This window comes from Corythoichthys intestinalis, chromosome 8 (genome assembly GCF_030265065.1).
Source record: "Corythoichthys intestinalis isolate RoL2023-P3 chromosome 8, ASM3026506v1, whole genome shotgun sequence".
Lineage (NCBI taxonomy): Eukaryota > Metazoa > Chordata > Actinopteri > Syngnathiformes > Syngnathidae > Corythoichthys > Corythoichthys intestinalis.
The window spans coordinates 36,957,527-36,985,442 of record NC_080402.1 but is presented as its reverse complement, the minus strand read 5'-3'; the positions used below and the strand labels follow the sequence as shown (position 1 = coordinate 36,985,442).

Below are 27,916 nucleotides of genomic sequence, written 5' to 3'. Positions count from 1 at the left end.
TAAATTTCGTGGCATCTAGGTAAGTTTAGTTAATTGCAAATAATGTGCTGTTTTCCTGCTGCGTGTGTATTATCATCATGAAAATGGTGATGTCCTTGTAGACGTGACAGTTCTGTGCTGGTCTGTCATGTTCATTCGAAATTGTTGGAAACCTTTTATTTATATATTTATTCATTGACTAAAACTTTTGAAGTTTATAGAAGAGAACATTTTGAGAATTGTCGACTAAATGTCGACAAAGTTTTCGCTGACTAAAACTAGACTAAGACGAACAAATTTTGAAATGAAAATATGACTATTACTATTAAGTATTTTCGTCCAAAATACTAAGAAGAAAAATAAATGGATGCCAAAAACAACACAGCTAAACTGTCAGCAAGGTAAGAGAACTTTTTTCTTCGTGGGGAAAAAATATCCATCTGAAGAAATTAACATTTTAAGCGGAGTATAAAAAGTTATTAGGCTATGTAATACTTGCTATTTGCACAGTAAGAGCTATCAAAAGCTGTCATGGTTGCCAAGTGACATGAAGTAGACTTCAAAAGCCATGTTTTCTTGCCCACGGTCATGTTAATTTCTCTGAGGTAAGTATTTTCTATTCAATTTAAATCCATAAATGGTAGGTTAGGTAACTGACATTGACAACATTGACAACTGACAACATAGGTTTGAAACTGACCCAAAAATAAAGTAATGGCACGACATTGGAAACTGAGTTTACAACTTTCCGTGCAGTGCTTTCAGCTGTCCAGCATTTTCCCATTTTACAAATGAGCTTCATTAACTTTTGGCAGGTGGCATTTATGACACTGAATGACCTTTTAAAAAAGAAAAAGTAACTTTGCGGTGTCATAAAATGCACTCTACGCCTCTTGTCTAATCAAGAATCTATTTCGTCATTTTTGCACTGCAGCATGTACAAAAAGTAGATATGACTCAGCACCACTCATACTATTTTTTTGAAATGCAAACCCTTATCTATGCTAGTGTGTCTTACCACATGGCATGCATGTATGTTGGAGGCAAGCGAGGGCTGCTGACTGGCGTACAGTTATATGACCTCATTATCCTCTCAGCTAATAGGAAATTGCGGAACAAGCTGGCCACCAGAAGGTCCTGGCGAAACAACTTCTGGAACAAATCTACAAGCACACACATTAGAAAAGAGGTATTAAAAACTGCACGTTTGAGAAATAATAATTAAAAAAACACTACATATGCTATTTTAGTCAATAAAAGCAATTCGATCAGCCTTGTTGTACAGTATTTTCATTCTTTCAGTTAGAATGCCTAACAATGACCAGTAAGAAGATTAGAAGGCACCGTGGAGCATTGGAACATCACGTTTATCTTATAAGTTTTACCCAAGTACACTAGCCTCTACCAACGCCCGCCCCTGTCCAAGCACACACTAATTAAAGCCGTTAAATTGGCTATACTAGGTGTGAGCTTTGGTATTGAATGTTTCTCTGTCTTATTATAATATGCCTTGTGACTTACAGACGCCAGTCCAGGTTGTACCCACTTTCAACTAAAGTAACCAACGATATGCTACCGGTCACCCCTGACAATATAGAGTAGATAATAGAAAAGGTTGGGAGCAAGTCAATTTCATACAGCCATATGCCACTTTATTACCATTATGGTATTTGTAAATAACATGCGCAAGACAGTCTGTGCTGCAGAAAGAAATGACACAGCTCATAACAGTGTTGGACAATAGTCTAGGTGATTTGAATTAGGTGTGCAGCAGAGCCTCATTACTGGGATTCTCCCTGACGTGGGCTTCTTCATTAATAGTAGAGCCCAAGGGGTTTAAAAGGCTTTGGCAGCCATCAGCATTGTTACTTTCCCATTGGAGATGGGAGTCAGTGTGCCTGTGGATGTGTGCTGCATAAAAGACAGGTAGATAATGAAAATGACTGTGAGCAGTGTAGAAGGAATTAAAAAAAAAAAAAAAAAAAAAATATGCGTCAAGTTATTGACTGTTAAATTTATGTTTACCAGTATTTGAAAGTGGGGTGGTACTGAGGTGTGTAATATTTTCAAAACACACAAATGTGTTAAAGAAATGCGTCTCAGGAAAGTGTGCATTGATGCATATGACACTGGTTCAGGGTGTCAAGGTTAATTTATGTGTTTGGCCGTTTCTTGGTTTATCCCTGTACTGGATGTAGAGATGTAGCCCAGTCAGAGGAATAGTGACCCAATCCCAGCAAAGATTATTCACATATCAAATATGAATGAGAAATCAGCCTGTTCGAGACGCCAGAAAGAGTCAAATAGAAATAATACATTTAAAAATGAAAATATTAATTACATATAGTAAGAAGTTCCGGTTTTAGCTATTTTTGAGTGCCCAAAAATGTAGCGAGAAATCCGTGGCTTTGAACGGCAGCGCTCACCCCTCCCCCTCCAGTTGTTGCTCTGTCCTGTGTCTGTCGCTGTGCTGTAGAATAGACATAATGGCTGAAGGTGTTGAAACTACACCTGAGCTTTCCCCCCCCCCTCAAAAATAGACAAGTCGCTAGTATAGACCCCAATCACGTGACGTCACAACTCCGCCCCCCTGACTGGTGCCGCCATGTTGTCCGTCAACTCATCGTGTTTACATATCACCGCTACGTACATTCCTCCTATTACTGCGTGTTTTTCTGCTTGTCTAAGGAATCACCGCCGAGTAAACGAACCCAAAAACCTTCCTGACAATCGTTAACATTGATTAATCAAAATGGTGAAGGCATGTGTGGCGATTGGTTGCAGTAACAGAGAAGATAAACGGTCATTTTAGTAGTTGCTGTGTGCCCATTGTTAAAAGGGCAAATCTCGAAAGCAGCACGGTTTGTTCATCTCGGTCCATGATGCGTTTGTGTCTACAGCCGTTAGACAGCGGCGAAAACATCAATATGATGCCATCACAATGGCAGACATCATCAGACGGAGACTACGAAGCTCGTCGCCGCGGTCGCGCAGCAAAAAGGTGAGCGTAACAACAGGTGCTGTGCCGAAAAATAGCCGCCCTGCGTGAAATGTCCCCGCTGACGGGCGCCCACACGGAAACGACTTTCTTGTACCGTTAATTTGTATTATTTTACTGTGCTTGAACTAATAAATGTCATACCTGTGTGATTGTCATTGGGATATGGTCGTGAAAACCTGTAGACTAATACATTTCTGTTCAAAGATGGTTATGTGGCCCAGTCCACGATTTGTTACTAAAATACAGTACTAATATTTTGTGTAATTTAATTATTTAAAACTGATCTTACAGTCGTAAGTCCATTACTGTAATGCGTCCATGAAAACATTTGATGTTTTCACGTCAATAAAGCGTTATAAATAAGCGCTCCCGTCAGGGGGGACATTTCACGCAGGGCAGCTATTTTTTGGCACACACCGGCCCGTTGTCGATCAAGTTTCATTTTACAATCGTGACAACGGTGACGCTCAGCTGACCAAATGTCGGTTTATATTCGGGCCGGTGCCGATTTTGGGTACCCGACTCTCATCGTGACATAAACTGGAGTATGATTGGAAATTTTGTGGTCTCAGGACGAGCTCTGACGCACGGGAAAGGACCGGACGGGAGGAAACATCGGTTTGGGCATCAAATATGGATCTGGCGACTGGATGGACCAAAGCTTTTCCAAATAACGGCTTTCATGCAACTCATCCAATGAGTTTACAGCGTCTGAAAGCACCGGGGCTTCCATAATTTGCAAGTGAATCCACCTTTAGAAACTACGATCAATGACAATACGAACACACAATGACGGACAATATGGCGACACAATACAGCGATCACGTGATTGTGTGACGTTGGTGATTGGGGTCTATAGGAATACTTCGGCTACCGAAAAGAAACAGACGACAGTGGCTTAGAGGAGGAACGTCAGCCGACATGCAGGCAACACCTCCAACATGATTTCACATTTACGTGATCATCATCTGTCAATTCACACAAAATTTAAGATAAGTAAACGCTGTCATGAACGTTTCCCACCAGCTGCTGGTTTAGTGTGACTAGCGATGGGAAAACAAATGCTATAACGTAAGCTTGTTAACGGGCAGACACGTGGCTAGTTAGCATGCGAAGACGGCTAACTAGTTTCCTTTCTACCATTAACCTACCAACCAAACTAACTTTTGTAAAGTCTTCCCCCGTTGTAAACATCTGCCAATTTGCAAATATGTTGTGAAAAATTAAAAAAAAGCTGTTCAATAGAAAACGGCATTTTTTTGTTTTAACCCATAAATATCAAAATAACACATTTTAAAGCTATAGTTGCAATACCGTGATACCATGAAACTGCAGTATTTTTGCTTAAGGTTATACCGTCAAAATCTCATACCGGCACATGCCTACTATATACAAATTGATACTGCAGGTGTCTATGTTATGCTTTAGGTTTTCAGGTGCCATATGGACACAAATCCTATATTTAGCTGTGCATCAAATTTCATTAATTTTCCCCCCTAGCGATTTTGTGAGAAAGTGTATTTTGCGTGCATGGCCTTACCTCTGGGCAGAACGTTCCAGGCAATGGTATCGGTGATGGCTGTGAAGATCCAGTTGAGCTCTCCGAGGGGAGTGCGCCTGTCGTTGAGCCTGCCAGGGATCCTGCAAACAACATAACACAACACAGATGGCTCAGTGTCAGCAGCTCATTGCATGTCACAAAGATGACTCAGAACACAAAGTGGCGATCACTCAACACTGTTACACACACATTTGAGAGTATTTACATTTACAGACACTTGGGCTTTAACTGAGACGGACAAACAATTAGTGCAAACACAATAGAATAATCAAATACGATTATATAATTATTTAGCAAAATCCGCTCCAGTACAGTCCTAGTATTGAGACAAAAAGGGAAAACAGAAACATTTGACAAGTTCTGATGTGAGAATAACACTCACTTTAGATTTAAAGTTTGCATATCAATAACTCTTGGCTACTTCACCGTGACATTGAGCCCATTCAAAACACCCTGAACATGTCACATTTCCTGACCATGAAGAACATTGCCATGCTTTATCAAACTCCTGACTCAACTGTCTGACATTTTCCCCCTCTTTCTTAAACCAAGGAGATTAGAGAGACCGATTTTGAAGATGTGGACGAAATTAAAATGGCAGTGACGACAGAGCTGTGGATGATTCTGGAAAAATCATTTCAGGAGTGTTTGGAGGGTTGTGGGAGAAGCCTGGGATTTCAGGTGGATTACTTCTGAGTTTAAACTTCGAAATGCATACATTTTAAGAGTTGTAAGAGTACATTTACTTTGAAAACAGTGAACACGTTATCACTGAATAATCACGTAGGAGTTAATTTAGCAGTATCTAAAAATTATCTTTAGTCAATGGCACAAAGATGTCATTAACAGGTTACCTGTACCTATTGCAGTACTTCTCAAACAGTGGGGCGCGCCCCCCTAGGGGGGCGCAGAGCGATGCCAGGGGTGGCGCGTGTGACCTCGGGGAACATGCTTTTTTTTTTTTTTTTTTTTTTTGCCGTACTAGAATAAAGTGTACTTGCACATCCACTCAGTGGGTGGCAGTGGCGCTCTCATTTTCAAAGTGCGCGCAGTATTTTTGAAGTAAGCAAGAGCACACGGAAGAGATTCATGAAGAGCTGGAGAGCTGCGCGCCGTTTTTTGAAAGCCGTTTTCCGGCCGGACTCACGCAGCGACCCACTGTCTTCTCCGGTTCTCACATGTCCGCCCGAAAAGTGCCATTTTCAGCTTGAGATCGTCACGACGACCGCCCTCACCTACGGTTCTCCTCTCCCTCGGCCGCTGAGAATGCGCTTTTTTCGGCCGTATGCCTTTTGGCTTTGACATTTAATACAGTGGTAGACGAGGAAAGACCACTGTTTACTGTGTCTAAAAATGATCAGCCGGAAGCCAAAATCAATTAAGACGCCACTTAAAGACATTAGACCCCAATCTCATTGATAAGCTGCTTGGTTGTTTTTCAGCGAAAACGTGCCGAATATTGTCAACAATTGTCCCGCTTTGTCAGTGTTATATCAGTAAACCAGTGAGCACTGTTAGCACGCTCAGTGCAATATAACCCCACATCATTGCAAACTGGAGGTGATACTGGGAGCAGCTAGCAGCGAAAATAAAAACTGTCCTTCTGTCCAAAGACACTTTTTTTCTTCTTCTTCTATTCACTTTTGTTTTTTCGGTCAAATTTTTGGGCATATTGTCCTCATGAGTTAACGTTTCTAATCAATTTAAATTTGTTAGTATTTACTGATTATATTTTTCAGTATCAAATGGTCAAAAAATGTACCTTGAGTGTATTTTTACAGTTTGGATGTGACTTTTTTTTTTTTTAATTTGGGCAAATTGATGCGTGTTAAGTCTTTTCTGTTACAAACAACAATGTTGATAAAGTTATACTTTATAAGTTGATCTCTGTTATTTTCTCAAATAGAAAAAAAAGGATACAATGTGAGGCAGAGGCGTACTTATAATAGTAATAGACAAATACTATTTACAGTGGCGGCAGAGTTTGGGGGGGGGGGGGGGCGCGAAACATTTACGTCTTCCTTGGGGGGAGCGTAACAGAAAATAATTGAGAAGCACTGACCTATTGGAATGGTGATGAATACATTTTCCTAAAATTTCTGTCCCCGTTTGCAACAAGAAAAATGTATCAACCAAAATCTGGAAGTGAGGATGACTTTGCACTTGGGCGGAACGAGATTGGAAAAAACTGACATTGCAATATTTTGGGGGTTTGCTATAAATTGCAATACTAAAACTAGAAGAATTTTCACCAAAATTGAATAGCTCTGTTTGGGAAGACTTTGGTTGACTCAACATGACCAAATGTATTCATTAAAGATGTCCCGATCCGATCACATGATTGGAAATTTGGCTGATCGCGCCCAATCGCCGATCGCAGGGGCAGCAGCTTTAGCAGGGAAGCCCAGACTTCACTTTCCCCAGCCACTTCAGCCAGCTCCTCCAGCGGGATTCCAAGGCGTTCCCAGGCCAGCGGAGCAACATAGTCTCTCCAGCGTGTCCTGGGTCGTCCCCGGATCTTCCCGCCGGTGGGACATGCCCGAAACACCTCTCCAGGGAGGCGTCCAGGAGGCCTCCGAACCAGATGCCTGAGCCACCTCAACTGGTTCCTCTCAACGCGGAGAAGTAGCGGCTCAACACCAAGCCCCTCCCGGATGGCCGGGCTTCTCACCCTATCTCTAAGGGAGAGCCCGGACACCCTGCGAAGGACACTCATTTCAGCCGCTTGTATCTGGGATCTTGTTTTTCCGGTCACGAGCTGTGGGTCGGAACGTAGATCGACCGGTGAATCGAGAGCTTCGCCTTTTGGCTCAGCTCCTTCACCACAATGGACCGGTGCAGAGTCCGCATCACTGCAGACGCTGCACCGATCCGCCTGTCAATCTCCCGCTCACTCCTACCCTCACTCGTGAATAAGACCCCAAGATACTTGAACTCCTCCACTTGGGGCAGGATCTCATCCCCAACCCGGACAGGTCATGCCACCCTTTTCCGGCTGGGACCATGGTCTCGGATTTGGAGGTGCTGATCTTCATCCCAACCGCTTCACACTCGGCCGCGAACTGCCCCAGTGAGAGTTGGAGGTCACGGCTTGATGAAGCCAACAGCACCACATCATCTGCAAAAAGCAGAGATGCAATGCTGAGGCCACCAAACCGGACACCCTCAACGCTTCGGCTGCGCCTAGAAATTCTGTCCATAAAAATTATGAACAGAATCGGTGACAAAGGGCAGCCTTGGCTGAGTCCAATCCTGACTGAGAACGAATTCGACTTACTGCCGGAAATGCGGACCAGACTCTGACACCGGTCGTACAGGGACCGAACAGCTCGATACCCCGTACTCCTGGAGCACCCTCCACAGGACTCCCCTAGGCACACGGTCGAACGCCTTCTCCAAATCCACAAAACAGATGTAGACTGGTTGAGCGAACTCCCATGCCCCCTCGAGGATCCTGCCGAGGGTGTAGAGCTGGTCCACTGTTCCACGGCTGGGAGGAAAACCACACTGCTCCTCCTGAATCCGAGATTCGACTTCCTGACGGACCCTCCTCTCCAGAACCCCTGAATAGACTTTAACGGGGAGGCTGAGGAATGTGATCCCTCTATAATTGGAACACACCCTCCGGTCCCCCTTCTTAAAAAGGGGGACCACCACCGCGGTCTGCCAATCCAGACACACTGTCCCCGATGTCCACGCAATGTTGTAGAGGCGTGTCATCCACCACAGCCCCACAACATCCAGAGCCTTTAGGAACTCCGGGTGGATCTCATCGACCCCCGGGGCCTTGCCACCGAGGATCTTTCCAACCACCTCAGTGACTTCAACCCCAGAGATCGGACAGCCCACCTCGGAGTCCCCAGACCCTGCTCCCTCAAAGGAAGGCGTGTCGGTGGAATTGAGGAGGTTTTCGAAGTATTCTCCCCACCGACTCATGATGTCCCGAGTCGAGGTCAGCAGTAACCCATCTTCACCATATACAGTGTTAATGGTGCACTGCTTTCCTCTCCGCAGACGCCGGATGGTGGACCAGAATTTCCTCGAAGCCGTCCGGAAGTCGTTTTCCATAGCCTCGCCAACTCCTCCCATGTCCGAGTGATTGCCTCGGCGACCACCATAGCTGCAGTCCGCTTGGCCAGCCAGTACCCGACAGCTGCCTCCGGAGTCCCACAGGCCAAAAAGGCCCGGTAGGCCTCCTTCTTCAGCTTGACGGCATCCCCGGGTTCGGGGATTGCCGCCACGACAGGCACCAACCACCTTACAGCCACAGCTCCGATCGGCCGTCTCAACAATGGAAGTGAGGAACATGGTCCACTTAGACTCAATCTCCCCAACCTCCCCCGGAACAAAGGAGAAGTTCTGCCAGAGGTGGGTGTTGAAGCTCTTTCTGACAGGGGATTCTGACGTTCCCAGCAGACCCTCACAATACGTTTGGGCCTGCCAAATCTGGCCAGCAGCTTTCCCCGCCATCGGAGCCAACACACCATCAGGTGGTGATCAGTTGACAGCTCCGCCCCTTTTTTCACCCGAGTGTCCAAAACATGCGGCCTCAAGTCCGATGACACGATTACAAAGTCGATCATCGAACTGCGGCCTAGGGTGTCCTGGTGCCAAGTGCACATATGGACACCCTTATGTTTGAACATGGTGTTCGTTTTCTATCATTTCCACCGTCATTTCAATGGTAAGCGTCACCTTTTTCCTTGTTTCCCCACCTGCACTAACCTTCTTGGAACCTGTGTTGATTTCTCTGACAAAAAAATCAGTCGTGCGTCCGTCTGCGGCGCTGTCATGTCGTCGGATGTAGAAACAATTGGCGAGTCAAATTTTACGTCGGATTTCGAAAAGATCGTGTGTCGAAGTGATCTTATGTTGAGGTACAACTGTTTTTTTTTCTGCTTAATGCTTGTATAGCCTTTCACCCTCCCTCCTGAAAAGCAGTGCAACCAAACCGTTTTTCTTGGTCACCAGTGCAGCTGGCATTTGGTACTTAAAGTTAACGATGATTGACAGGTTTGTAGCTATGATCTGGCAAGAGACACCTCGGTAGCTCTACGATCAAAGGCACTATTGTGTTACTCATCGTTAAGCTTGGTACACAGGCTAAAGTGTGCTGTGGCAACTCATTCTTTGTTGTATAAGTGAGAGGCTGTTCTCGCCAGCGTGCGCGTCAAAGCACAAAAAAAAAAAAAAAAAAAAAAAAAAAAAAAAAAAAATTGTTTTTGGTATCGGATCAGGACTCTGTATCGGCAGATTCTCAAAATAGGTGATTTGAACTCAAGTGCAAAAATATATATAAAATATATATCCAATTATATGAATACTTTTCATATAATAAGAGTTTAATCCAGGCTAAGGGGGTTTATCTGTGAATGATGAAGATTTGTGTACATAAAAACGATTCATGAAGCCATGTCTGCACAATTGCTGCTTTTATGAAGACAAACAAACGTTTACATTAAAAGAAAAAATAAAATGAAAAAAACAATCGCACATCCTGCGATGGGACTACTGTATTGCGCATGCATACACTGCGATGGCGATGTTCAAACGATATATTGTGCAGGCCTACTTAATATTCAAAACCTTTTCACGATTAAGAAATGTTTGTAATTTGCCATTGAATGTTCTATATGCATTTACATATCCAAAGTGTTAACCTCGTGCAAGGCCAAAGAATGAGTGCATACTGGGTGGCTTGACTGTGTAGATACAGTAAATAGAGAACTATTGTCACTTGAGAACGCTTTCGCATAATGACACGTGATTTTATTATGAGCAGAAAAAAGGCCACCTGCACTGTGCGTCATGACTGTCTAAACTACTGTACAGTATCACTGTGATAGAATACGACCACAATCAATTGGGTGTGGTAATATGAGACAATGAACAGAAAGAGTCATTTTAAATTTCATAAAGACCTATTCTTCTAATGGCAGGCAATTGTAAGGCTGTTTAACCTTTAAATAAAATCTTAATTCAGATTATAATATTATTATGTACAGTATATTTTAAAACATTTCTTTCCTCACAAAAAACTGATTACAGATTGAGCTGCTTTTTCTCTATCGCTTACAGAAAAAGCTATGCAAACATGTTTTCAGTGCTCCCCTCCCTTCACGGATTTGCTTTATCCCTCCTGTTACCAAGTTACCAGTGGAGACACAGGCATGATATGCACCTTTTCTTGGACAACATTTCAGCGAGGCTGTCAAACAAATTTCCTGAAGGGATACATAAAGTTTTCACAATTGGAATTCAATCCAAACTTTAATGTATTTCTTCGATACTTTAATGTCTGTGATGCTTATTGTATTTAGGGATGGGAATCGAAATCCGATTCCAATTCGGAACCGGTTCCGAGTGTTTCGAGGCCTTGACATCACAATGAAAAAGCCTTAACGATCCCTTTAACGAGTCCTGAAGACGCATATTGTGTCGTGACCGTCTTGTTGTCCAAATGCATCAAACTAGCATGGCGCCAAGAACCACCCGCTCCGAAGTTTGGCTACACTTCACCAGGAAAGAGGGTGAAAATGAAAGGTTACGATGGTTTAGCATGAAGCATGAGCACTGCAGCCGTAAACATAACAATGACAGCACGTAGGTTCAAACGCTCGAAAGTGTGTCTTCACTTCACGAGGAAAATTAACAACAAAACGACTTGCAATCATTGCAAGGTGGAGATAACTGGATCGGGAGGGAATAGACTGCACTGTCCTCACCGAGACAGCTATACAGCTAGCTAAACTCCGAAATGACGATACAGAAGACGTTGGTATAATTTGCTGACTTTATTCAACCATCACTTGAAGAGTGAAACTGAAAAAAGAAATGAAACAAACCAATTTCGTCCCCAATAACAAACAGGTTTGCATCAGCGTAAATCAGCGATGATTAGCAGCTAATTCAATAATAACAAAATAGTTAGCATGCGTTCGATAGCATTAGCACATCGTTCAAACCACTACACAACTGGATTTAAGTGTCCGATTGCGAGTGGAAACACACAACAACACAAAAGATGATACACACAGGCGTTGCCTCTGTAGATATTTTACAAGCATTAACAAAGAACGTAGGGTCGTCACAGTGCTTCCCTCTCTCACTAACTCGCTCACTCGCTTGGATGCGGGCATTTCTTCTTCTTTGCGTGTAAGCGCGCTCTTCTTCACGTGAGCGCGTTCTTCTTCGTGTGAGGAAGCGCAAGGGCGCCCCCACTTGAGCGTGAAAGCACCATAAAAACTAAAAGGCATGCATTTCAATATTCATTCATTCATATACTGGTAATACTGGTAATACAGGGGTCACCAAACTACGGCCCGCAGGCCGAATACGGCCTGCCCCGACATTTGGTCCGGCCCCCTGAACAATACCAGAGAGCATTTTTTCCCCCCCCAATAGTGTTATTTATTTTCTGGCCTTTTTCTGTGAAGAACTCAGAGAGGGTTATTTGGTTATTATCTATTTGATTAATAGTGTTATTATTATTAATTATTATTATATTATTATTTTTATTTTATTTACTTTTGTTCCGTGAAATATCTAGAAAGGGTTATTTGATTGTGGCTTTCTGAAAAACAATAACTTTTTACATTTTGGCACTCCTGCACTCGTCACACTTTTTCTGTTACAAACTGACCCCGGCCCTTCATCAGAGAAGGGAAAAGTTATGCGGCCCCCACTGGAAAAAGTTTGGGGACCCCTGCAAGTTTAACACATATTGCTAATGGCAGACCAACGACCTATATGCCAATATATACCAATATTTTTTATTTCTATTAGAAAAATGTTTCAGTAAAATGTTACACATTCTTGTGCATTTGCCACTTATTGCCACAGTTAATATTGAGGCTTTGGGCCTCTTTTGACCTTGTTGTGAGTTTGTAAGGTTGTGACTTCTGATTAAAAAAACTCGATGCCAATCAAAACGTTTGTTCTTCTTTTTCCCCAAATTAGAATCGATAAGAGAATCGATAAAGAATCGAATCGTTAAGCAACATCGATAATGGAATCGGAATCGTAAAAATCCTATCAATTCCCATCCCTAATTGTGATGGTCAGTAAAATATGGAAAATGTTTCTTTGTAACCTTAATGAATGACTGATTTCTTTTTTTTTATTGTTGTGCTTTGGGTAAATCACTTGATTATAAGAAAAATCTTTGCAGGAATACAGGTAAATCTAAAATGTTTATACACTTTTTCTTGTAACTTTATCCTCGATTTCTCAGCCAATATAGTTCACACCTATAATACTACTACAACAATACATACAGACACACAGTTCTGTTGATATTATTATAAACCGATATCAAAGAGTGTGTCTAAGTGCAAAAACATATTCTTTGCGGAGCCAGTTGGCGGCCGCCCATTGCTGAAGAAATATGCATCTTTAATTCTGCCAAACTACTGCTTTGGCAGGAAGGCAGAAAACAAAGGTAAAGAAATATACTCTTAGACAAGATGGTAGACAAAGAAAACAATTTTTCCACTGACTATGCTGCTATGCTTGTAAAAGTTGTTGAAATATAGAAGTACAGAACACGAAAACGTCACACACGAAGGTTGGAAGCCAGTAAGTCAGGTTTGAACCCTCGATCTCAGAACTGTGAGGCGTCGTTGCCGTCATCTATCATATTATCTTATCACAATGATTGCAACAATTTCAAGAAGACTGTTCATGTCTAGCTTTGTTAGATAGGTCTAATCACATTTCATGACCAACCTAAGCTTAAATGTGCATGGTTGAGGACCTGTTGTAGTGCTACAAGGATCACTTACTTCTCAATAAGGTCTAACGTCACACCTGGCACCAACTTGGCACTCTTCTGCATACAAAACCTAAAAAAAAAAGAACAGATGATCAGTATTTTTGAGTGATGAAGACATACAACAACTATTAAAGATGACAACTTAAGTTTCACTTCTAAGATTAGAAAAGGGCAATCTATAAAACACAACTTTGGAGATAATCATTTTCTGTAAATTGCCCGAGTCACTAGTACTGATAGTACTCAACTAGTATTGTTTAGAGTGGAAGTGTGGCCTGTAAGTGGCAAATGTTGTTATGACAGATGTACGTAGAGTGACTGAGTTCCTAGTGACACTGTATTAGTGTGTGGCATTCTACACCTGGAGGAGGGCATGTATAGTGTTGAATAATTGTATTAGACCACCTGTAATAAAAAAATGAAAAGAGCCAGTTCAGTGTATGGAGCTGATTTATAGACACTTTCAAAAATCAACCAGCTTCTGACATTTTACCAACTGCAACCGGAATGAGGAAATTTAAACTGAGTTCACCTTTTATTACCCACATTTAAGATACCCACTCGGAATATTTGAGCAGTCATAAATTAATAGAGCACAATATTTAATCACTGAAACTTTTTCTCGTTCAGAAATGAAATAACTATATAAGTATGACAAGGTATTAATAAGTTATGTGAATAATATTAATGATTAGGGATTCCCTCAAATACTCCTTGTTAATAATTGCCAATGCTGTGTATTTAGGTGTTCTATGTGCAAGCGACAAAAGAACGAATAATAAACTTATTTAAAATCGCCATCATCAGTGTTTAAAAAAAACCTTGGATAGGCGCAATTGTGTGCTTTCCCTTGCTGTGCATAACATAACTGCCAGGCATGAACTTATCATTATGGGCACCATGCCCCTATCCTTTTCCGCCCAAATTATTGGAGGTCTTTTATCAGGTTTGAAAGGTAATTTGATCTTGAAATGCCCAGGAAGACCTTCTTACTGCGAATTATTCTAGTTGGACTGAAGTAATGGGCATTCCACACACCACACAGCTGAAAGACTTTTTTTACCCTTTAACAGCAAAGTTCTTGGCCCTCCTTATTACTTGAATCTCCCAAATAAACATCTCTTTGCTTGACTCTGGCAATCTTGGAGGAAGTGTTACATGCAATATTGCACAGTATGTTTCATAATAGCAAACTAATTGAACCAACAGAAAAGTGAAAGTGTTTCTAGGTGTACACATAAAAGCTTCTCAATGTTATACGATCAAATGAACAAACATAACCAGCTCATTTACACACATTATTGGTGGCAAATGTGTCCATGGAAAACCATGCAGTGTATCAGTAATTACATTGTTTTTTATAATTTTTTTTTTTACCTCCCCCCAGGAAAACTAGTCTGCTACTTTAATGATCCAAAGAAAAAAATAAAACAGATTGTACATGTTTCTAGTTACTGTAAAACCTATGTTAAAGTAAGGCAAGGAAGAACAAATTTTGATGTGAAAGTGTGTGTGTGTGTGTGTGTGTGCATGTGCGTGCACGAGTTATTCTGACGGAAACCTCAAAGGCCTTTAAAAGAAAATCTCTTGAAACAACTAAATGAGTAATAAGTGTCCGTTGTCGATTATCTTACACCTAGAGACACAGGATATCCTCAAACCAGAACATTTTGAGGTTTAAAGGTGTCACATGTGGAAGCTGACTTTTGGCAGCGAACAAGCCAGCACAGGTGCTTCTCAGCTGGGTAAAAGGCAGAGAGTGTTGCGGGACGGAGGTTGGAAGGTTGGGGGGGGTGGGGTTGATGACAAGTCAGGAACCGGTCGTGTGATGAAAGTATTGCACTAAACCACAGCGATTGCGCATGTATAGATTAATGTAATGTATTATTTATACACCGTATGCCGGAAGTGGCAACCTCCGGACGGCTCAATGCTTAGCGCTCCCGATAATAGTGGCCGTGAAAGATGAACTAAGAGGGTGGGCAGCAAGTGACGTCATAGGATGCACAATTTCAAAACCTACCATCTGCAGCGGGATTTAAATGCCAAACGCGACTGCAATCAAATAAATTTTTTAAAAAAACACTTGGATAACACACTTCACTCAAGGGCATGCTTTCATTTCAACCTATCTCATGTATGAAAATGTTCAAAATATTGGAAACACACACACACAAGCACAGTCTTTTTAAGTGTATGCCACGTACAGTATTATTGCTTGCAGTGGTTTTAGTTTTTCTCTATATTAAAACTTCATCTGTGTATTATCATTAGTAAAAAAACTGTTTATAGCGTATATAATCACCTAATCTTAATAGTAATGTTGAAAGGCGTACCAATAACAGAACATGTACAGCACATGATTTTGCATAAGTCATAAATGCTTAAAACGAAGGGGAATCATCAATAATTGATTGATATTTCACTAATTTAAAATCGTGTGTAACCATTTTAATTAACACGCTTCATTTAAGATGGCATGCAACACGGCATAACACAACAACGTTATTTTTTTTTCCTCATTATTGTTGATACTGTTAATATCTACAGATCATTTTATCCCTTCAGCTTGGGTCCCTATCCCTTAGCCCATTTTGAAATGTTGCCTGTTTATTCATGTTGCCAGTCTATTAAAAAATGTTCACAATGGCCTGGTTGGGTCCCTTTTTTCAGGTCTAAACTGTTTTTTTTTTGCTTCATTTATCAATTACAATCAACATTTTGGACGCAAAAAGACAAAATAAATCCCACAATCTTTTGTCAAAATTTGTAATACTGATGTCCCAAACACGTTTGACGAACAGTTTTGAAGCTTGATAATATTTATTCAACTTGTTAGGATAAACATTCAATAGATAGAAAAAATAATAAGAGTTTTATAATTGCCAAATCGACACAAACACCAGGCATGGTTATAGGAGTTTTTGGCTTTTACACATACTATATTCAAAAAAGGTTATATACAGTAGACCCATCCATCCATTATCAGTAGACCCATCCATCCATCCATTATCTTCCACTTGTGCCGGGGTCTGGTCGCGGGGGCAGCATTTTCAACAGGGAAGCCCAGACTTCCCTCTCCCCAGCCACTTCAACCAGCTCCTCCGGTGGGATCCCAAGGCGTTCCCAGGCCAGCCGAGAGACATAGTCTCTCCAGCGTGTCCTGGGTCGTCCCCGGGGCCTCCCGCTGGTGGGACATACCCGGAACACCTCTCCAGGGAGGCGTCCAGGAGGCATCTGAACCAGATGCCCGAGCCACCTCAGCTGGCTCCTCTCTACGCAGAGGAGTAGCGGCTCGACGCAGAGTCCCTCCCGGATGACCGAGCTTCTCACCCTATCTCTAAGGGAGAGCCCGGACACCCTGCGGAGTAGACCAACAGTGCAAAATTGTGAAAAAAAATATATAATGCATATATATCCTCTAACACAAAAAGGGTTTGGAGGATATCTCTCTGTGAGGTTAGGTATTGCAGCCATCACTTTATCAAAAGTATATACCATACATGCAATCAAGCTTCTCGAACACACACATCTACATGAAAGTTGAAAAGATAGCGAAAAAAAAGTCAAATATGACATTGGGAAAAAAAGTATTTTAAAAAATATTGACAATAAACTAGTTCAGTTCATTTTTTCAGGCATGCCACTCAGTCTTCAACAAGACAAAGGGCTACGTCATACACTATGTCACGCAGCCCACTCTTCCGCCGTTTGCGCTGTCAGCCTGTCACTAATCCCAACATGCCGACTGATCTCAAGAAAACAACGGCAAATCTGGTCCATCCTCTTCCTTGAGTTGATGAAATAATTAATTAGCTTGCGCTAAATGTATTCCTTCCGCACGTTTCAAAGTTGCTCGCTCTATCCAACCTTCCGTCACTCGCTACCTCGCCTCCCTCTCCTTAGGAGGTGCCTTGGTCGGCAATGTATTAAAAATGTTCCCATTACATCCTATGTGACCACACGATGGCATCTAGGATATGTAGTCTTTCGTGGTGCTTTCGGTTATGAAAAAGGACAAGAAATGATGGAAATATGGACATAAACACATTGTCCATGCAGCGTTTTGTTGCTTATTTATAAGAACAATAACACTATAAACTCAAATGACAATATGTACATTTTTACTTGGGCGAGCGACTTCAAGTAAAAACGGACGTGGACCTCAACTTTCGCACTTTCAAATGAGACCAACCAGTGGCACGTAGGTGGCGTAATTACAGCGTGACGAGGCTTCAAAAATGATATGCGTAAACGTGTCGCCACCCACACGTCTGGTTTAACAGGATAAATTGACAGCAGTATCAACAGTGAACAAAAAAGCTAGTAAGAAATCTAAAATTCCTCTCACAATGTGACTCTTGGAAATCAGGTTACAAGAAGATAACTGTAAAGCATGGCAATATATATTTGACCAACATTTTTGACATGTGCTGCTTTTTCTGTAAAGTCAGTTATTTACTGGGCCTTTCCTCAACATTTTCAAAATCATAGCTAACATTCAGCCAAATATACCAGTGGAAATATCACTACAGATAGATCTCTATTGGTAATGGCTTCCCGCTCACCTGAGTAATGTAATGTAAACATGTACACAGCCTGTCTGCCTCTCTTCTCTTTCTGTATCACCATCATCCATCCCTTGCTGCCACTCATTAAAAATTTAAAAACCAAGGTATGCAAAAACACATACTAAGTGAGCCACCATTAAGGTAACTCACACTCATTTTCTAGTACAATCCAGTATTAAATTATTTAAAAAAAAAAAAAAAAAAAAAACTCAGACGAGCAAAATTCCATATATGGAGCAGAGAATAACATACGAAATAGTGCTGTGGGGTTGAAATTGGCAGAGATCAGGGAGCAGGCTAAATAATATGTCGTACTGAAAAAAGTGTGATTCAAGAAGGAGGACTCTACTCAACAAAATCATTATTCTCTTCAATGTCAGGTGGAAATTTGGTCTGGAATTTAAAATAATTCCCACTAGTGCCTCCTCAAATCTTCCTGACACAGTTGATTTTACAGTGAATCTCAGAATGTTATATGGCTGGCTAATCACCATAAAGGCCTCAGGTCTCGTATTTTACTATAAATTTGTTAAGTTGTTAAATCAATAGTACTTAAAAAAGTGCCCATTATGACTATTTTGTGGTACTATAAGGCGCACTTACAATCCTTTGTTTTTCCTAAAAATTGACAGTCAGCATGGATGAATTCTAGTAGGACTTAATGACCTAAAACCTATTTTGTTGGACAATTATAGTATATGTATTATACTGCTCTAGTAAAGCCCACAAATCATATATTCATTATTTATCAAGATGGAAATTAACACAACAATTAATAAATGAAACAATATTTCCAATTTCAAAGGCAAATGACAAATTGACACACTAATGCGCCTTATAATCAGGTACGCCTTATGTATCAAAATGTACTTCATCGATTGTGGCCCTTATAATACATTGCTCCATATTGTCTGAAAAATACTGTAAATAGAGCAAATAAACTGCTGTTTGAGTGAAAAGGCGCAGTTCTTTGCAAGTTACAACATCCAGTTATAGAGTGAGAAAGCTTCGAGGAAGAGTTGGGTCAATATAATTCCGAAACTTGTTCTGTGAAATAGGATGTTGGCAAGTGATATCAATATTAATGGCATAACACTAAGAGTTCATTATGCTGAAGGTCATAGCTGGATGTGGTTTTATATTTAAGGAAGACAAACTAAACTATTCAACCTTTATGGCAGGAAAAAAACATGACGGTAACTGTTGGGCACCCTTTGAAGGTAGGCTGTCACTCTCACTTACATACAGTATATCATAAAAGGTTTTATGCCCAGATTGAATATTGAATACAAAACGTGTTTAATCATCCATCTGCTTTCTGTGATTTAAAAGTACACAGAGATGAGCGCGTGTGTGCATGTAAAAATGAAAGATTCCTGGGGTCAGAAAAACTTCCAACAATATTGAGATACAGTGGGGAAAATAAGTATTTAGTCAACCACCAATTTTGCAAGTTCTCCTACTTGAAAAAATTAGAGAGGCCTGTAATTGTCAACATGGGTAAACCTAAACCATGAGAGAAAGAATGTGGAGGAAAAAAAACAGAAAATCACATTTTTGACCTTTAATGAATTTATTTCCAAATTACAGTGGAAAATAAGTATTTGGTCACCTACAAACAAGCAAGATTTCTGGCTGTCAAAGAGGCCTAACTTCTTCTAACGAGGTCTAACGAGGCTCCACTCGTTACCTGTATTAAAGGCACCTGTTTTAACACATTATCGGTATAAAAGACACCTGTCCACAACTCAGTCAGTCACACTCCAAACTCCACTGTGGCCAAGACCAAAGAGCTGTCGAAGGACACCAGAGACAAAATTGTAGACCTGCACCAGGCCGGGAAGACTGAATCTACAATAGGTAAAACGCTTGGTGTAAAGAAATCAACTGTGGGAGCAATTATTAGAAAATGGAAGACATACAAGACCACTGATAATCTCCCTCGACCTGGGGATTCATGCAAAATCTCTCCCCGTGGCGTCAAAATGATAACAGGAACGGTGAGCAAAAATCCCAGAACCACACGGGACCTAGTGAATGACCTACAGAGAGCTGGGACCACAGTAACAAAGGCTACTATCAGTAACACAATGCGCCGCCAGGGACTCAAATCCTGCACTATTAGACGTGTCCCCGTGCTGAAACGCGAACAGGCCCGTCTGCGGTTCGCTAGAGAGCATTTGGATGATCCAGTAGAAGACTGGGAGAATGTGTTTTGGTCAGATGAAACCAAAATAGAACTTTTTGGTAGAAACAGGTTCTCTTGTTTGGAGGAGAAAGAATACTGAATTGCATCCGAAGAACACCATACCCACTGTGAAGCATGCGGGTGGAAACATCATGCTTTGGGGCTGTTTTTCTGCAAAGGGACCAGGACGACTAATCTATATAAAGGAAAGAATGAATTGGGCTGTGTATCGAGAGATTTTGAGTGCAAATCTCCTTCCATCAGCAAGGGCATTGAAGATGAGACGTGGCTGGATCTTTCAGCATGACAATGATCCCAAACACACAGCCAGGGCAACAAAGGAGTGGCTTCGTAAGAAGCATTTCACGGTCCTGGAGTGGCCTAGCCAGTCTCCAGATCTCAACCCCATAGAAAATCTGTGGAGGGAGTTGAAAGTCCATGTTGCCCAACACAGCCCCAAAACATCACTGCTCTAGAGGAGAGCTGCATGGAGGAATGGGACAAAATACCAGCGACAGTGTGTGAAAAGCTTGTGAAGAGTTACAGAAAACGTTTGGCCTCCGTTATTGCCAACAAAGGGTACATAACAAAGTATTGAGATGAACTTTTGGTATTGACCAAATACTTATTTTCCACCATGATTTGCAAATAAATTCTTTAAAAATCAAACAATGTGATTTTCAGTTTTTTTTTTTTTTTTCCACATTCGTTCTCTCATGGTTGAGGTTTACCCATGTTGACAATCACAGGCCTCTCTAATATTTTCAAGTGGGAGAACTTGCTCATTTAGTGGTTGACTAAATACTTATTTGCCCCACTGTATATGAGAACATTTGTAGTGCAGCGTTGAAAACATGAAAGACATCTTACCTTTGTAAACATTAGCCAAGAGTTTATAATATATGGTATTCTGAAAAAACATGGTTATTATTTTTCTAATTTATTCCAGTCCTTCAAAAGCCAGGAAGCTATGTCGCCTCAATGGAGCACTGAGTACTGCAGCAGCGCAAAGTTTCTATAAATGATGCATGGTGGTAAGATGAAATGTTCGTGCAACACAGTTAAAATAGGGGAGGGGGGGTGCTCTTCTGCTTTTCCTGGCTCCATTGCCAGCAAGTTTGCAAAATTATAAAAATTACATCATTCACCATGATCACACATTTACATCAAGGAATAATGTAGTCATGACATATATGTAGAAAAGTGAATTTGCCTATTTAACTTAAAACTGTGCCGTTTGTTTGACTTAGTTTGTTTATTTATGGACTGCACTGATATAGTGCTTTATCTATCATCATCAATAATTCAAACTCATTAAACTTCAATTTGAAGTGAAGTTGTTTGAATGTGTGACAATATACAGTGGTACCTCTACATACTAATTTAATTCGCTCCAGGACCTTGTTAGTAAGCAGAAATTGCCGTATGACGAGCAGGATTTTTGACAATAAACTCAGATTCGACTACCACGTCAACCATATCACCAGAACTGCCTTCTTCCACCTCAAGAACATAGCCCGTCTTCGCCCCTCCCTCACCTTCTCTACTGCTGAAACCCTCATCCATGCCTTCATAACCTCTAGACTTGACTACTGCAACAGCATTCTCTTCGGTTCTCCATCCAAACTCATCAATAAACTACAATATATCCAAAACTCTGCTGCACGCCTTCTCACCCAGACCCCCTATAGGAACCACATTACCCCCGTCCTCCACAAACTGCACTGGCTTCCTATTTCATACAGAATTCAGTTCAAAATCATCCTTCTCACTTACAAAGCACTCAATAACTTGGCCCCGCCCTACCTCACAGACCTTCTCTGTCCCCACACCCCTTCCCGTCACCTCCGCTCTTCTAACAGAAACATCCTCGCACCGCCCAAACAAAGAACACACCGAACTAGGGGGGACAGAGCCTTCTCCGCTGCCGCCCCCTCCCTTTGGAACTCACTCCCAAAACCCATTCGTTCATGTTCAGACCTTCCCACATTCAAAAAACTGTTAAAAAGTCACCTTTTTAAACTAGCTTTTAACTTATAATTATTTTCTTGTTTTGTTCTGTCCACGTTGTTTGCTGTTTCTGTTCCTACTGTAAAGCGTCTTTGAGCATTGGTAAAAGCGCTCTACAAATAAAATGTATTATTATTATTATTATTATTAGGATTTCCCATAAGAATAAATTATAGTTCAATTAATTCGTTCCACAGCCCAAAAACCTACACTAAATCCTTAATAAATGCTCTGTTACTATTGCAAATGGAAATTACACAGAGCTAAACAAATAAATTATGAAAAAAAATCATAATAATAATATAATGATAGTAAGATTAATAATAATACTTGTAATAATGTAATGATTCTAATGTGGTGGATGTGTTTTGCGTGATGTACCTAAACACAACAGGTGGCTGACTTGACACATTGAGAGAGGGACTTTTTACTTTCACTTTGCTCAGCTGTGGCAGACAGTTGGCATTCTTTGAAGCAAAAGTTCTGGATTATTAAAAATCTGAGGAAGCTGGCGATTTTTTGGCGATGTTACCACAATAATAATTGTCACCTTAACTAATTAATAAAGCCTACGAATGGAGGTCGGAGGAGGACCGTCAAGATCGTAGACATTCTACGGCCATATTGTCCAGCCAGTTCATGGACGCGCACACCACGCTCATATTTTTCTATCATTTCCATCTTCATTTCAATGGTAAGCCTGACTCTTTTCCTTTTTTCACAACCTGCACTAACATTATTGGAACCCATGCTGATTTCTCTCATAAGAAAATCCGCCGTACATCCGTCATGCGGGAAAACAAAGAAATTCCGGCACTGTCATAAATCGTGGTATTTTGAGCATGTCGTCGCATGTAGAAAAAAATGGCGACTCAAATTTTACGTCGGATGTCGAAAAATTGTGTGTCGAAACGATCGTATGTCGAGGTAGGGCTGGGTGATATGGCCTTAAGTACATATCACGATAAATTGAGCAGATTTACCTCGATAACGATAAATGACGATAAATTCGCCCAAGCAAACTGTTATATAATTTGAAAATTTGAATCAATGCATGGAATACAAATTAACAGTTTCTCGTTAAATGTATTTACCAGCTTTCAATTTAAAAATTGCACATGCAGTCTAAACATTAAGTATTAAAAAAAAAATCTTGTAAACAATAAGAATTCTTGTGTGAACATTTATAACAGCTTGTATGACTTGAAAAATATCATCACTTGAATTTCATTAAATTCATTCCGCATTGTTATACACTAGATAGTGGCATGCGTTTAGATATTTAGAATAGATACAAATACGACACATCCACCCGCCCCCCAGGAATTATACTTAATTAAAAAATAAAATGTTTCACAAACCTTTCCTTTCTTTTATTCGGCTCAGTTATTTACATCTTATGATTTTAGAACTCCTTACAGTATGCAATAAATAATATTCCTGTTCCCAAGCACTGTGCTTACTGTACTGTAATTTTTACAAAAAATAAGCAATACATACTGTAGTTACTCCCCGTCATCTAGGACGAGCCACTTACAAGACTAGCACTGTCGTGTATTACAAATACTGCTTTGAACACATCTTCGCAGACAAAAGCAATGACACAGGCTTAAAGACGTCAACTTTAATTGTGTAAATCACACTTAATGACGACACGATCTCCTGGTTGAAATAGACGACATCCACTTAATTCTATTGAAGATATGTAACGCTGAGGCAATTTGTCAACTTTACTTTTAAAAAGAAACGTGCACTGTTTATCCAGTAGATGGGGCTCTTGCAGTGTGTCAAACAGTGATTCAATTTAGGACAATTGTCTTAAAAGTGGTTCATTGTTTCAGAAAGCCTCGGTTTTTCCATCCCTATCTGGAACCCGTCAAGAGTTTACTTAATGTCGGGTGAAAGTTTGGCGAAGCTAACTTAAGCCCGACTTCATCCCGTTTACTTGTAGCGTTAGCCGCTAACATTAGCAGCTAGCGTTAGCCTACCGGGCTTCTGTTTGATTGGCTTCCTGAAAACCATGTGACTCCAAACGTAAGCACACTGTCTGCTTTCTTAAAGGGGAATGAACATAGCCGAACAACACAGAGTCAAAGCGGGATGAAAAAAATATATTTTCTTCTTTTATTAAATTACCGAATTTACCGACATGGTCAAAATTACGTCGGTCATCGTGAAGAATTTCGGTAACGGTAAATTTTCGGTTTACCGCCCTGCTCTATGTCGAGGTACCGCTGTATTTTGCTAACCTGTTTGTCCTGTCGGTCTCTCTCAGCTTTGACCAGGTGACGGGTTTCAACCAAGCGGCTTTGCAGACATATTTAAAAGTTGAGCTTCAGCCATTCCATCCCAAAACACACGTTGACCAAGTGACTAAAGCACAATCCTTAGTGTAAAGCAACAGCAATTCACTAAAGTGACCCATATTGATGGGCGCACAATGTTTAAATGGCTTTTTTTTTTTTTTTACTTTTCCGAAACTATTCTCATTTTGTCTGTGCGGAGTTTCGTATGACAGCGTCAACTACATAAAATATGAGTAGATACAGCCGTTTTATAGTACAGTATATTCCTTTTTGCACTCTGGCTGTCCAGCAAATTTCATGTCTAGTTGTGGCTCTGACATCACAGACAACCAAGAGGTCACAGACAGTTTGAAAGGGGGCATGCCAGGGGCAGTTGTTTACAGACTGATTTCAATGAAAATGAATGGCAGTTTCATGTTCCTGAGAGAAAAATAAGGGAGCATGATCACGAAAAATGGATATTCGTTTAACAGCACTTGTGTGCGGCTGACTTTAAACGTGCATGTCATACTGTATTCTGCAAGCGACTTCTAAAGTGTATTCTGAAAGTGACTTCTGAGGTGACGCAATCACCAGGGGCTGAATTTACAAACCCATCATTTTGATACGCACACAAACATGCTCCTCGGCTGATGCAACCAATGTGCTCCAGGAAAGATTCATATTTTCAATTTTATAGTCTCATGCATTCTGACCATGTGACTAGTATATTAGACAAACCACCCTAATGAACATATCGAGCCTTAGTATCATTCATTAACTTTTTTTACTGAACCCAAGTCAACACATTTGTTTGAGGTTGGTTTACAGTTTTTTTCTTTTCATCAAAGATGACTACTTTTGTGTGTAACTGAATAATAAACTGAGGAAATGACAGCCAAGCACAGCATTTGCATATGCTATATGAAAATCCATGACAGGTTGATATTTTTCAACACATTTTTGTCATACAAAGAAAATTCCATTTGTTTCACTTACTGGGTCTGTTCTTAGATCTTACCATCGCAAGGCAATCTTTATAGGCGTGGTGAGGCAGGAAGTGAACAGGTCAGCAGGGAGGTCAGGGTTCATTGGTAACAACTCGCTGGCCTCACAGGCGGCCAGCTGAATACAGTTCTTCATGGATGGTGGCAGTGGCATCTGAGCGAGTGGATGGCTGGGATTGATGGCAGCCACCTGCAACATTACACAAAGGCGACCACTTTGGGTTTTTCTGTCATTAAGAGAGAGATAGCAACACTTTAAGCATGTGTCTAAATATCGTAGATCACTTGACATTGGAGTAAAAATATGTGTTCGTGCTGTGCCACCAAACAACAAATGAAAATGCACTGTAGAAGTATTTAAAGCAACTTCATAAATGTTTACATACTGTAAGTACAACCGATTTGAACATACTGGTTAGCACGCCTAGACTTCACAATGAGACCTCATAATTTGTATCTGCAGATTGGATTCCTGCTCTTGCACAACGCTATATTAATGCAATGTTAATGTCAAGGTACAACTGCGGTCAAAAATTCTGAGACACTTCATCATTCAGTAGGATGAGAAAGTGTCTCAAAACCTTTGAACATGGGTGTAAACATTTTTGAGCCGCGAGTGACATTAGTTAGGCTGAAAGTTATTAATTCCTGGAGGAATAAGCAAAGTATTTAACAAGAAGAGGCTCCTGTAAATTGTACCATACATACTAAAGGGTAACGAGCATTCCATTCTGGTCAACAGCAATCCATCCATAATCTGCGTGTTGAGTGTTATCATTTCCAGGAATCACGGTATTGCTGATGACTCTCCCTCCTTTAAGAATTTATGAAGAAGAGCATAGATAACAGGCCGCCAAAAGATGCACTAAACAGCTCTTCAAGGCCTTTCGAATTCATTACCTCCCCAGCTGAGCCAATAAATGACATCAGGGTGTGCATCATTCCAAGTCTCATTACCACTGATACCCAATGCTTTGGGTCACTCAATTTGATCTAGCAAGCAACCTTGTACAGCCACGCCAAATGGTATATGACTGGAGCTCATGCCAAGCAGCTTGAGTAATGTGTCAGGAGACCTTTATAAGGGGCATGGTATCAAAATTAGCAGTGGATGAAATGAGCAACGGTCAAAGAGCTTAGACAGTGACAACCTTGCAAAAATATTATTGGTTGACTAGTTTGGAGTAATGGGAGTAGAATTGAGTGGACACAGGAAATCGCTCCATTGCGACTATCCAAAGAAATGTATCAACATGGAATGAGGGATACTAGGCTGAACTCCAAAACCAGAAGATATCATCATTTGTGTGAATAAATACCATGATCATTTAGGTTCCAACCCAGATTTGAACTACAATGTTAATAGTAACATTTTAAATCAAGTCCCAAACTTGACTGATTTCAGTTTTTACTCACTACTGCTGGATGATGTGTGTGAGTACTGGTTTGGTCACACTTTCCTTTTGACAAGTCTTAAAAGACCCGGACTTGTAATTTAAAATACTTTTTCATGCATAAAGTTGCCAAGGTCTTATTCATGTTGACAAGGGACTATACTGGCCCTCTAAACTACATTTCTGATGATGTTTCTTTTCTGATTTGTGTTTGCTAACATTTCTAGAGTAGATGTGAATGAGCTGTAAGAAGATTTGTGACATTGGAGAGAAGCTGATGAAGACCCATCATTAGCTGTTATAGTCTCATGTATGGCTATGTCTCAAAGCTATGAGATTAATTAGCAAAGAAGTGCTTCCTTTTTATCAAGATAATTTCATACTGCCATTTTGCCACTATATAGCACAAGTAAAGTGCCGAACTTTAACAATACAGTGATTCCTCGCTACTTCGCACTTCAAACTTCGCGGCCTCAGTGCATCACAGATTTTTTTTTCCAGTAAAAAAAAATATATATACAGTATATAGATGAGCTGGCCCGAGCCGATCGCATAGTCTCACTCTTGCTCCCTCCTTCCCTATACCTGATCTTTGTTCATCAGGCACGTCACTAGAATTGCTTGTTAAAGTTAACGATGGCTGTGAATGATCTCGCCAGAGTCACGGACTTCAAAAGCGCAGCATGCGTCAATGATCGTTTAACTTGATAAACAGTTGCTGTGTCAACTTATTGTGTGCAAGTGAGCAGCTTGTGAGGATTTGAGTAGACTCACTATGAAGCATTTAATAAAGCAAAGCATTTTCCTACTACTTTATTCTTGTCTAAAAATAATTCAGTGGGAAAGAAACATGTTTAAAACTCATCATAATTATTACATTTCAAGTGCTTAAAATTGTTTTTTATAATTTTAATATATGTAGAGTGATCCCTAGCTACTTTGCGCTTCAAACTTTGCGCCCTCAGTACATCGTGGATTTTTTTTTTTCAATAAAATAAATAAATAAATAAATACAGATGAGCTGTCCCGAGCCAATCACTTAGTCTCACTCTCGCTCCTTCTCCTTGCTCTTCGTTCCCCAGGCAGGCAGTGCACGTGCACTAGGGTTGCTTATTAAAGTTAAGGATGTTGACAGATGTTTGTGCTT

General features: G+C 40.8%; 1 protein-coding gene across 2 annotated transcripts in view; it reads right to left on the bottom strand.

Moving 5' to 3' along the window:
• The window catches only part of rptor (regulatory associated protein of MTOR, complex 1), a 237,804-nt gene that overhangs the window by 139,579 nt on the left and 70,309 nt on the right, over positions 1-27,916 (bottom strand). For both annotated transcript variants that reach the window (XM_057844749.1, XM_057844750.1), the window contains exons 7-10: positions 25,390-25,565; positions 13,325-13,384; positions 4,521-4,621; positions 998-1,142 (exon numbers count right to left, since the gene is read on the bottom strand). In XM_057844749.1, coding sequence (XP_057700732.1) covers positions 998-1,142; positions 4,521-4,621; positions 13,325-13,384; positions 25,390-25,565 — 482 coding nt within the window. The remainder of the gene's footprint in view (positions 1-997; positions 1,143-4,520; positions 4,622-13,324; positions 13,385-25,389; positions 25,566-27,916) is intronic.